The 13,167-nt window shown below is 40.7% G+C and overlaps 1 protein-coding gene across 5 annotated transcripts in view; it reads right to left on the bottom strand.

The window, feature by feature from the left end:
- MGA (MAX dimerization protein MGA) overlaps nt 1-12,904 on the bottom strand; it is a 208,246-nt gene extending 195,342 nt beyond the window's left edge. For 2 of the 5 annotated variants that reach the window (XM_058293972.2, XM_058293973.2), the window contains exon 1: nt 12,523-12,597. In XM_058293972.2, coding sequence (XP_058149955.1) covers nt 12,523-12,539 — 17 coding nt within the window. In that variant the 5' untranslated portion in view covers nt 12,540-12,597. Of the gene's footprint in view, nt 1-12,522; nt 12,610-12,815 lie in introns of those variants that run through there. The other 3 variants (XM_058293978.2, XM_058293961.2, XM_071214120.1) reach the window with 3 other exon arrangements.
- Nucleotides 12,905-13,167: the final 263 nt, after the last annotated feature.

Here is a 13,167-nt window from a genome sequence, read left to right as displayed (position 1 = left end):
TGTGGCCATGCAGTCTGCTGGGGTACATGTGAGAGAGAATTTTAAAATTATTTCTATGGTTAATTTGTTTACTTAGTGTTACTAGAATGTTTATTTGCCTCACTTATAAAAAATGTCATAGGTATGTTCATATAAGAAATACTTATTAAATAATGAGGCTTGCTATTAATAATGATTTTCAACTTACACAAAGGATCTTGGAACACACTGGTCACACAGAACAAGGTTCTACTGTATTCTCCAGTAAAAACTTTATTTAAAAATATATAACCATTGCTATTCAACATTGTACTGGGGGAATAGGATGTGGCTCATATGACACCTACCACATGGGAGGTCCCAGATTTGGTTCCCAGTGCCTCTACAGAAGACAAGCAGACAGGGAGCTAGTATAACAGGCAGGCACAGCGAGCTGACCTTGAAAAAGAACAAAGTTGGGGGACTGATACTTCCCAATTTCAAATCTTTTTTTTTAATTAACTTTGTTTTGTACAGTTAATAATTGAAAGTATAAACAATTAAAAACTAAAAAGAAAACACAGTTGAATAAAAATATAAATTTCTCTTTTAAAGGTACTGGAAACATTTTTTTAATCATACAATGTTACACCAATTTCAAATCTTATTACAAAGCTACAGTGTGGCTACAGCACAAGGACAGACATATAAACCAATGGAATACAATGGAGAGTTCAGAAATAAACCTATGTATCTATGGCCAGTTGATTTATTTTCGTTTTTTAATACAGCAGTTTTAGGTTTACAGAAAAAGCATTCAGAAAGTACAGAGTTCCTGTAAACCCTCCCATCTGTACACACGGTTTTCCCCCTATTTTTACATTTTGCATTAGTGTGGTACCTTTGTTCCAACTGATGAAACAACATTATTTTAATTACACTATTAACTATAATCCACAGTTTACAATAGGGTTCATTCTTTTTGTTGTACGGTCCTTTTTTTTTTTTTTTAAGATTTATTTTATTTACTGCCCCTCCACCCCCCATGTGTTCTGTGTCTGCTTGCATTCTTGTCAGGCGGCACCGGGAATCTATCTCTCTTTTGTTGTTGTTGTTGTGTCACCTTGCTCCATCAGTCCTCCATGTGTGCGGGACCACTCCTGGGTAGGCACACTTGTTGCACATGGGGTAGTTCTCCTTGCAGGGCGCACTTGTTGCACATTAAGCACCCCTACACAGGGAACCCGAGTGGCAGGCCACTGCTTGCGCACGGCAGCAATGCGTTTAGGCCAGCTCACCACACAGGCCAGGAAGCCCTGGGTATCGAACCCTGGACCTTCCATATGGTAGGCGAACGCTCTGTCAGTTGAGCCACAACCGCTTCCCTGTTGTACAGCTCTATAGTCTTTAAGCATTCTTATTTTAGTAACATAGACATAACCTAAAATTCCCCGTTTTAAGCACTTTCAAATATACAATTCAATGGTGTACACTACATTCACAGTGTTATGCTACCATCACCACCATCCATTACCAAAACTTTTCCATCACACCAAACAGAAACTCTGTACCAATGAAGCATGAACTCCCCATTCCCCATCCCCACCCTGGTACCTGGTAACCTGTATTCTAGTTTCTGACTCTATGAATTTGCATATTCTAATTATTTCATGTAAGTGAGATCATACAATATTTGTCCTTTAGTGTCTGGCTTATTTCACTCAAAATGATGTCGTCAAGGTTTATCCATGTGGTATCATGTATCAGAACTTCATTCCTTTTAACAGCTGAATAATATTCTATTGTATGGATAGACCACATTTCATTTATCAGTTCATCTGTTGATGGACACTTGGGTTGCTTCCACCTTTTGGTAACTGTAAATAATGCTGCTATGAATATCTGTGTGCTAATATATGTTCAAGTCCCTGCTCTCAGTTCTTTGGGGTAGATACCTAGAAGCAAGATTGCCAAATCATATAGTAAATTCTATACTTAACTTTCTGAGGAAATGTAGGGTCCATTGATTTTTGACGAGGGTGCCAAGTCTACTCAACAAGGAAAGAATAGTCTCTTCAATATATGGTGCTGGGAAAACTGAATGTCCACAGACAAAAAAATAAAAATGGACCCCTAACTCACACCAAACACAAAAATTAACTCAAAATTGAATATCATTCAGCTGTAAAAAGGAATGATGTTGTGATTCACTTAAATCATTATGTTAAGTGAAATAAACTAGACACAAAGGATAAATATTGTATGATCTCACTTATATGAAATATCTAGATAAGCAAATTCATAGAGACAGAAAGTACATTACAGGTTACCAAGGACCAGAGTAGTAGAGACTGGGAAATTTTTGCTTAATGGACACAGAGTCTCTGTTTGAGGAGATGGAAAAGTTTTGGTAATGGATAGTGTTAATGATAGCATAATATTGTAAATATAATTAATGTCGCTGAATTGTATGGGTAAGAATGGTTAAAGGGAAGCGAACTTGGCCCAGTGGATAGGGCGTCCACCTACCACATGGGAGGTCCGCGGTTCAAACCCAGGGCCTCCTTGACCCATGTGGAGCTGGCCCATGTGCAGTGCTGATGCATGCAAGGAGGGCCGTGCCACTCAAGGGTATCCCCGCATAGTGGAGCCCCATGTGCAAGGAGCGCACCCCATAAGGAGAGCCGCCCAGCGCAAAAAAAGCGCAGCCTGCCCAGGAATGGCGCCGCACACGTGGAGAACTGACGCTGCAAGATGAAACAACAAAACAAGACACAGATTCTGGGTGCCGCTGACAAGAATACAAGCAGACACAGAAGAACACACAGAGAATGGACACAGAGAGCAGACAACTGGGGGTGGTGGGGAAGGGGAGAGAAATAAAAAATAAATCTTTTTAAAAAATCAAAAAACTGTAGGATCAATTAGAAGCAGAATGGGTATCACCATCCCAAAATCCTCAAGATTGGGGAATGAACAATGGACTAAAGTAGACCTATGATTATTCTACTACAGACTTATTATTCTAGCAATTGAAGAACTCTTATCATTAATGCAAAGGCAGTGTGCACCAGAGGTTCTGAGGGATGAGAGAAGGAAGAATAGGTATAAAATGGGGGCATTTTCGGGACATTGGATTTGTCCTGCATAACACTGCTGTGACAGATACAGGCCATTGTATATTTTGTCGTAACTTACAAAACTGTGCAGTATAAAGTGTAAACTATAATGTAAACTGTAGTCCATGGTTAGTGTGATGCTTCAATATGGGTTTAACAATTGTAATAAATCTATCACACTAATGAAGGATGTTGTTAATGTGGGAAAGTATGGGAGGGGGAGGAAGGGGGTCATATGGGAATCCCTTATTTTTTTTCATTTCTCTCCCCTCCCCCCCCCCAGTTGTCTGCTCTATGTCCATTCTCTGTGTGTTCTTCTGTGACCGCTTCTATCCTTAACAGTGGCACCGGGAATCTATGTTTCTTTTTGTTGCGTCATCTTGTTGTGTCAGCTCTCTGTGTGTGCAGCGCTATTCTTGGGCAGGCTGCACTTTCTTTCACGCTGGGAGGCTCTCCTTACAGGGCACACTCCTTGTGCATGGGGCTCCCCTATGCAGGGGACACCCCTGCGTGGCAGGGCACTCCTTGCACACATCAGCACTGTGCGTGGGCCAGCTCCACACGGGTCAAGGAGGCCCGGGGTTTGAACCGCGGACCTCTCACATGGTAGACGGATGCCCTAACCACTGGGCCAAGTCTGCTTCCCCCTTATATTTTTTATGTTACATTTATGTAATCTAAAGCTTCTTGAAAAAGAAAACTATATGAAATTCAATTTCTGTGTCCGTAAGTAAAATTCTTCTTGTATAATACCATGCTCATATATTCACATATTGTCTATGGCTAGTCTCATGCAAGACAGCTGAGTAGCTGTAAGAGAAATGGTATGACCCACAAAGCTTAAAATACTCACTATCTGGCTCTTGACAGAAAATGTTTGCCATCCCCTCATCTAGAGACCTGAAACTATTACACACAATGTAGCACGGGTAAAACAAAGGGAGGGAGACATGTAGCTCGAGATAAGTTTTGAAAATAGTGGGATTCATAAGCTAAAATAAGATATCTGAACTTGTCTCAACTTGATTCTGTTTACTATGAGAAGTCACTGAAGAATTTTATTGAGGAGAGTGATTTAATCAGATTCACCATACGAAAAGAAGACAATGATAAAATCATTTTTAAAGATAACTGAGCTATGCATTTAATTTACTAAAAACAAAATATGCCATTAAAAAATATGCTTAGGATTATATATCAATTTGTTAACAGTGGTAGATTGTGAACATATTAGAAATTTTTATTTTCTTCTTCATACTTATCTATAATTTTCATCATCTCAAATGAAAACTGCTTCGATAATTCAAAAGCAAAAATAAGTATTTTTAAACTTATATCCATACACACATAAAATTTTGTCCCTATGTTCTACAGCTGTCCTCTCTTAGGTGGAAAGAGAAAAGATATCAAGAATCTACACATGACAAAAGAAGGCAAGTATGCCTCCACTACACGTATAAAGGATAAATGACATTCCACCTTTTCAAGTATATACTTTTTTACTTTTTTTGTACTTTTCAAATGAATAGTTGTGGTTGTTTTTTTTTTTTAGGAGGTATCAGGGATTAAACCCAGGACCTCACACATGCAAAGCAGGCGCTCAGCCAATGAACTACACCCACTACCCACGTATATCTTCCTCACAGACATGAAAGAATAAAATGTTTGGGTGCAATGTAATGGCAGAGCACTCTCTTCCAACATATGGCTTTTAGCACATCAAACAAAAGTCAAATCAACAATGTCTTTTGAAACCCAAAATGTTGAAGGATAGATGAAAGTGCAGTGTTTCCAAGTCAAGTTAATAAACTGAAAATTGTTAAGGGTTAAGACTGCATCTAACTCTGAGAATATAATTATGGGCTGAAGAAATGCAAAGTCCTTGATTTAAACCACAGAATTTTGCACTTATTGATACATTCCTTAAAATTATATTTCTTTTAACCTTATGTTTCAGTTCTTCAATAAAATTGTAAGGGCCTCGTGCAGGGAACCATGTCTTTTACTTCTTTTGTATGTCTTCCACAACACCTCACACTGTGCCCATGTATAGTAGGTACTCAAGACATGCTTATGACTGAATGACAAAATAATCAACCCTACTTTGGGCCTACAGACTGAAACCTTCATACCTACAATTCACACTATTAACCCTCCCTTTATGCAACAGTTTAAAGAACTTTCCTGGGGCAAATACTGCTAAGTCTACTGGATTTATTACACTGAAGTTCCTTCTCCAGCAAAGAGCTCAAAGTACATATGTAACATTAAAATAGAATTCCTAACTACCGAGAAGGTGGGTGGGGAAGTGGGCAAGTGAAGAATCTATTATAATAGCTTGCCTCCCAAGAATAAGAATTATTCAGCCCTGGAGATGAAAACTTTCCTAAAATGTCTCTGAACTAAACCTCCTAACTGATATTTCCTTAAACTCATACTGGCTAAATTCCATCACAATGAATAATCTTTAAAACCAAAAATTTGCCATAATAATATGATCTTAAAAATCTTGGGAAGCAGACTTGGCTCAATGGATAGAGCGTCCGCCTACCACATGGGAGGTCTGCGGTTCAAACCCGGGGCCTCCTTGACCCATGTGGAGCTGGCCCACGTGCAGTGCTGATGCATGCAAGGAGTGCCCTGCCACGCAGGGGTGTCACCCCTGTATAGGGGGAGCCCCACGCGCAAGGAGTGCACCCCGAAAGGAGAGCCGCCCAGCACGAAAGAAAGTGCAGCCTGCCCAGGAATGGCACCACACACACGGACAGCTGACACAACAAGATGACGCAACAAAAAGAAACACAGATTCCTGGTGCCGCTGATATGGATAGAAGTGATCACAGGAAAATTCACAGCAAATGGACACAGAGAGCAGACAACTGGGGGGAGGGGGGCAGGAAGGGAAGAAATAAATAAATCTTAAAAAAAAAAAAACTCAACTAAGGATCCTTGTAACTATGTATTGCAGATCTAGTTCTAATTATTTACTCTTTTTTGCCAAAATAAAACTTCTAAACCTTTTTAAAGCATCTAACACATATTTAGCCCTGGGGAAACAAATGTATAAGAGAACCAGTCAAAATAAAAACTGATTTTGTGTTTTGCTATAAACTTAAGTACAAACAAAAGTACTGAGGAAGCACTGTGCACTGTGTAGTCAACGTCTATCTGTGAAATTGGGGGAAGTTACATAGCAAATTTAAGTTGAATATTGAAGACTAAGTAGGAGTTTGAGGCAAAAAGTAGGCAGAGGAGAAGAAAGCTTATGCCAGGTATCTAGATGGCTATAAGAGCAAGCCACATTGAGCATGGCAGGGCAGAGGTAGGGTAGAGACAGACAAAGATGGATCCCACATGCTGGGCTATGAAGTTTGGACTTTACGCCCTCAGGTAATGCAAAAAGTAGAAATTCTTCAGAAAGGAAAGTACCAAAATCCTGAGGATTCAGTCATGTAACAGAAGAGTCTAGGTTACATTACAACCATCTCAAAGGCTTTATTGAGTATTAAAGTTTATAAAAGGTATCAATAAATACTGTGCTAAAGAAGATATAAAAGAAACCTAAAGGTAAACTATTCCTTTGTCCATGATTTCAACTGAGTCTCAGGGCTCAGTCCTCCGCCCTCTTCTGTACTCCTGGCTGATCTCACCAATCCCACATTTTAAAACACCATCTAGGTACTGATGACATCCCAAATGTATGCTCACAGTCTTCACCCTGACCCGGGAGTCCAAACTTGAATAGTCAACTGCCTATTCAATGGCTACTCTTAGTATCTAGCAAACCTCTTGAACTCCAAATACTCAACTAAACTCTCTGTTTCAAACCCCAAACTAGGTCCGTCCATTCTTCCATTCTAATAAATGGCATCAGTTGTTCTAGCCAAAAACCTTGGAATCATTTTTGACACCTCATTTCTCTCACCTCCCAATCTATCAGCAAATCCTGTTGGTGCTACATCTAAAATACACCCTGAATCTGACTCCTTCTCACCACCTCCAAAACTACCTCCCTAATCCAAGTCACCATATCTCATCGTACCATCCGACAACTTCCTTAATAGTACCTGCTGCCCCTTTTTAATTCTAGAGCAATCAAAGTGCTCTTTCTCCAACATATAAATTAGTTGATATTTTCTGCATAAAAATGTCCAATGGGAGTGGATGTGGCTCAAGCAGCTGGGTGCCTGCTTCCCACATGGTAGGTCCCCAGTTCAGTTCCCAATACCTCCCTAAGAAAATAAGCACTGAGCAAACAACAAGCAAACAGAGGAGGGAGCTAAATCAGGAGCCCATGTGGCTCAGTGGTTGAGTGCCGGCCTCCTGCATACAAGGTACGGGGTTCAATCCCCAGTCCCGGTACCTAAAAAAAAAAAAATCCCAAATCCTTATGACATATAGTCTCTACATATCTGAGCCCTGCCAACTTCCCAACCTCATTTCCTACCACTGTCCCATTCCACAACCAATTATTCCCCAGCACTCTCTAAACTCGAGAGCATATTGGTCTTTTTGTACTTCCTTGAAAATCCCAAAATGATACCCACCACCGAATTTTCACATTAGTATCCCCACTGTTTGAATGTAAAATGTTCCACATGTTGAAATGGCTTACTCTGCATCATTCAGGCCTCTGCTCGAACTACTTCAGAGAAGCCTTACCAGGTAACTTATCTAAAGAACCACCAAACCCATCACCACTGCTCTCTATCCTCTTATACTATTTCCTGCATAACACTTTGGGGATATCTAACATCATATTACTTGCTTATTAGCTTATTGTCTATCTTATCTACTAGAACATAAATTCCATGAGGGCAGGGATTATGTCTTATTCACTACTCAATTCCTAGTACCTGCACACAGTAGGGCTTATTAAACTGATCCTATTTATATTTTCATTTTTCTATGCACAATTGAATAATTCCTTCCCTATCTTTGGATTTAAATCTAAATCATGATTACAAGGCTGTTCATCCTAAAAGACTTAAAATAAGCTCCCCTGTACAAATGCCTTTAACTCCTTCTATAATTAACCTTTTCAGCCACTGTTTAGTTATTTTTCTTTTACTGGAACTTTGATCAATCCTCTTTATATATTATCAGTCTCATCAATTCACTGCCTATTCACTTTTTATATTGCAAGTAATATGAATTTTTTAAAATATAAAATATATAAAAAGAAATGCCAAATAATCAAGGTCAACATTAACAATGACAAGTCATACTGATAGTATGTAACCTAATTTCAGTCTAATCATGAGAAAAACATCAGATAAATCCCAACTGAGAGCAAATCCACAAAATACCTGATCAATACTCCTCCAAAAGTGTCAAGATCATCAAAAACAAGGAAAGTGTGACTGTCATAGCAAAGAGGAATCTAAGGAGACATGACCAGTAAAAGTAATTTTGATGGGATCCTGACATAGAAAAAAGGAAATCCGAATAAAGTATGGACTTTAGTTAATAATAAATAATGTAGGGAAAGCAGATTTGGCTCAGCAGATAGAGCATCTGCCTATCACGTGGGAGGTCCAGGGTTCAAACTCAGGGCCTCCTGACCCATGTGGTGAAGCTAGCCCAGCGCAGTGCTGATGCGCGCAAGGAGTGCCATGCCACGCAGGTATATCCCCACATAGGGGAGCCCCATGCACAAGGAGTGTGCCCCGTAAGGAGAGTCGCCCCATGCAAAAAAAAGTGCAGCCTGCCCAGGAATGGCACCACACACATGGAGAGCTGACGCAGCAGGATGACCCAACAAAAAGAGACACAGATTCTGATGCCGCTGAATAAAAGAATAAAAGCAGACACAGAAAAACACACAGCAAATGGACACAGAGAGCAGACAACTGGGGGTGGGGGGAGGGGAGAGGAATAAATTTTAAAAATAAATCTTTAAAAAATAAAATAAATAATGTAATTACCTCATTAATTAAACAAATGTACCATATTAATGTAAAATATTAGTAACAGAAAACGGGGCGTGAGGTATATAGGAATTCTTTGTACTATTTTTGCAATATTTTTTTATAAATCCATAACTCTTCTAAAAAATTTAAGATTCTTTAAAAAAATTTCACCCAAAATCCTAACACCCAAATAAAATCACTGTTATTTTACATTTGATGTACATCTTTTTAAACTTCTATGTTAACAGACACACACAGGTTACTCCTACAAAAAAATGTGACCACATTTCACATGATTTTATAAACTGCTTTTTTCACTTCACAGTATATATTATACATTTCCAAGTCATTAGTGGAGATCTGTATCATGATTACTAACTGTAAGGTACTCAATGAAGACACAATATTTTTTTAAATAATCCTCCATTATTGAAGTTTTTTCAGTGTTCTATTAAATGTTACAAAGACAACCTTTAGGGAAACGGACTTGGCCCAGTGGTTAGGGCGTCCATCTACCACATGGGAGGTCCGCGGTTCAAACCCCCGGCCTCCTTGACCCGTGTGGAGTTGGCCCATGCGCAGTGCTGATGCACTCAAGGAGTGCCGCGCCACGCAGGAGTGTCCCCCGCGTAGGGGAGCCCCATGCACAAGGAGTGCACCCGTAAGGAGAGCTGCCCAGCACGAAATAAAGTGCAGCCTGCCCAGGAATGGCGCCGCCCACACTTCCTGTGCCGCTGACGACAACAGAAGCAGACAAAGAAACAAGACGCAGCAAACAGACACAGAGAACAGACAACCGGGGGAGTGGGGGAAATTAAATAAATAAAGAAATCTTTAAAAAAAAAAAAAAAAGACAACCCTTAAATGAACATCTTTGCAAACTGACCAATTGGTCCCTTAACAAAAAAAAAGATGCTAAGTCAAAGTTTAAATGCATTTTTTCTTTTTTTTCTCTTTACAAACGCATTTTTAATGCTTTCAATAAGTATGACCAAAATGCCCTTCAGAAAGGATGTTCAAAACAAAATACCTGGGGAGCAGATGTGGCTCAAGTAGTTGAGCGCCTGCTTCCCACATGGGAGGTCCCGGTTCAGTTTCCAGTGCCTCCTAAAAACAACACAAACAAACAAAAAAAACAAGCAAACAAATGATAAAACCAACTGGGGGAAGCCAAGGTGGCTCAGTGGTGGAGCAATGGTTTCCAACATATGAGGTCCAGGGTTCAAGTCCCGGCCCGGGTACATCTTAAAAAAACAAAAACAAAAACACGAAATACCTACCAACAGCACTGAATGAGTGCAAATTTTCCTGCTCCTAATACAAGTCCACTCCCCCATTACTCTTTCAAAGTTTTCCCTGTATCACATGCTTATCCTTTCAAATGGACTTTAGAATCATTTTGCCAAGTTTTCAAAAAGAATTCTGCTTGGAATTATACAAAATTACAGATAATATAACTTTATTACATCTAGGCCAATCAGCCAGACCAGGAAAAAAGATAGGATATTTTGTATTCTTTGTTTATAAGTGAAAAATAATATAGTTTTATCTTTAGTGGTTACTTTTATTATTTCTGTGTGTCTTTTGCCCATTTATTAGATATTAACATCATTAACCTTTTAAGTCCAACACATGGTTAAAAGGTGTGGTTTTATGTGTGTGTGTGTGTTTTGCAATTTGCCTCACTTTGCTTTATCATTGGATACCGTACAACTAAAAAACAACCTGGCACATAGTAAGCACTCAATAAATGTTAAATGAACATTGAATAAATAATTTTGGCTGTTTCTGCCAACCATAGGTTGCTTTATGTAATAACCCTATCAATGTTTGCCTTCATAGATTCTACTTTCGTATTACAAAACTGTTGACCCATTCTTTTGTCATAATTTTCTGACTTCATATATTTTGATTTTAAATATTTAATCCACTAGATTTTGATTAAGGTGGTGATCCCATTTTATTTTTTTCCAAATGGCTGGCAAATTGTTCTAATATCATTTTGGAATTATTTTCCAACTAATCTGAAAAGCCTCCTTTATAATACTAAATACATTTATAGATTTATTAAACTTTTATATGTTTTGTCTATTCCAGGGTTACTTATTGTTTTGCATATTCACAAGTCCCACCCCATCTAACTTCTCTCTTTCAAAGTTTTACCTACTTTACAGGTTTATTCTTCCAAATGAACTTAAGAATCTTTGCGTGAAGTTTTCAAAAGGAATTCTGATTGGAATTATGTAAAATCACCACCCACGTGACTCCTGAAAATCAATCTCTGTGGCTATTTCTTTCATTGATCAAATGCAATAAATGTAACAGTACTTACTTCATAGGTTTGTTATGTGAACTAAATGAATTTAAAATTATAAAGTACTTAGTACTGTACTCTGGAAAGATGTTAACTATTATCAAGTCCCTTCTAACTACTACTGTTTCCCCCTCTCCACAATTGTAACAGTAACACCCTTAATTTCTTTCCAGGAAATACATGGGGACTAGACATCTAAAAGGCAGAATATTTTTCAAATGTGATAAGGGGAAGGTACAGATTATTAATTTTATTTATAAAGATGGATAGCATTCCGAGAATATATTAACAAATTACTTCCAACAGGTTTCCCACATGACTGTAACGATTTTTTGTTGTGGAAAGCACAGGGAGTTCAGTTATGGTTCTTTCCTTGGGGGAGGTGCGGGGCGCTTGTCTCATAATAATTGTTAATAATTTGACTTTTTTTTGTTATCTGCATGAAATCGGGATTACCTAGAGGTTACAGATCCAACACATTACAGATATGATGGGCTTTAATCTCCTCTATAGAGCTAAAATACAAATGAGAGAACGATGGCTAAGAGTGGCAACGCGATTTACTAATTACAGTTACTCAAAGGCCTAAAACTCAAGTCTCCTGATCCCCAGACCAAGGTTCTTGCCGTTACGCCCGCACAGCTTCTCACCGACTCCTGCCACGCTTCGAGGTGGGAGGAGTCAAAGGAGAAAATCTGGCAACAGCAAAGCCGAATGAAAGCCACAGACGGCGCAGTGGATAGCACGTGACTAACCACGCCTCTTCCTTCCAACCTCCCCCTTCCCCGCGCCAGCAGCACGCGCTGCCAACCTCGTCATGTGACCTTCACGCGGCCCCAGGGCTCCCCTTGCTAAGCGACTCTGTCCCGCAGCCATTTTGCCGAGAACTTGTAGTCCGTGCTCACACGGAGGCAAGGTCGTAGAAAAACCCGTGGCCAGATTATACAGGCCGCACACGCGCGTCGAAAAGAACGCTTGGGCGGTCACGGATGGGTCTAACCAGACGGAACACGTCGCACCCGTAGGCGCCAGAGATTGTGGGTGAGCCTCGGGCTGCGATTGGCTTATAGTGCCCACGTGACACCATCGCCCCCCCCCCCCCCCCCAAACCCCCTACCCACAAAAACACACACTGACTCTCAACACCTCGCGCCAAGTACGCGCCACTGGGCGCGTGAGGACTGACGGAGCGCGTGGCAACCAAAGCGCCTGCGCGTACCTGCCAGGGCAGCCCATAACCGGCCCACGCGCCGCTCCGCTCACGGGTCCGGGAATCCTCGCGCTGCCGGACCGCCGGGCTAGTCATTGGCTGCCAGGTTTGGTCACGTGCCAATCTCAGGCCCGCCCCTAACCGCTAATCACCTGGCACCGTACTCGAAGCGGCGCGGAAAGTCGTTCGCACGCGGAAGGGGAGGGTAGTTACTGGACCTTTTTTTGTAGCCTGATGGAGTTACAGCTTTAAACAGGAAAGGAAGGAAGCGGGGTCTCAAAACTAAGTAAAGTCACACCTACCGGTTTAACTTGGCTTGCCCCTCCGGGAACCGAGAATCATCGCCCTTGGGCGCTCTGTGATGCACGCCGGGATATGTCTGGCGCCCCTCAGTGTGCTGCAGAGCATGCTGGGAAAGGCACCTCTCCCGATTTCCTGGCTCTCACACCCGGGTCTTTCCTTTCATGTCCCCTTGAAAATCCGGTCTGTGGGCTCTGAATGAGGCTATGTGGGTAATTAAAGGCGTGTGACTGGCTATTAACAGGCACTTTTAGCCCCCCTCCCCCACTTGTTCGATCTGTGTGGTCTTGGGGAAACCGCTTAACCTCTCAGGGAGCAAGCATTTAGTAAATGCCTGCTGAGTGCCTTTGTGAA

Source organism: Dasypus novemcinctus, chromosome 3, assembly GCF_030445035.2.
Source record: "Dasypus novemcinctus isolate mDasNov1 chromosome 3, mDasNov1.1.hap2, whole genome shotgun sequence".
NCBI classification, from domain to species: Eukaryota; Metazoa; Chordata; class Mammalia; order Cingulata; family Dasypodidae; genus Dasypus; species Dasypus novemcinctus.
The sequence above is the reverse complement of the archived record's forward strand: the minus strand, read 5'-3'. Positions and strand labels throughout refer to the sequence as shown.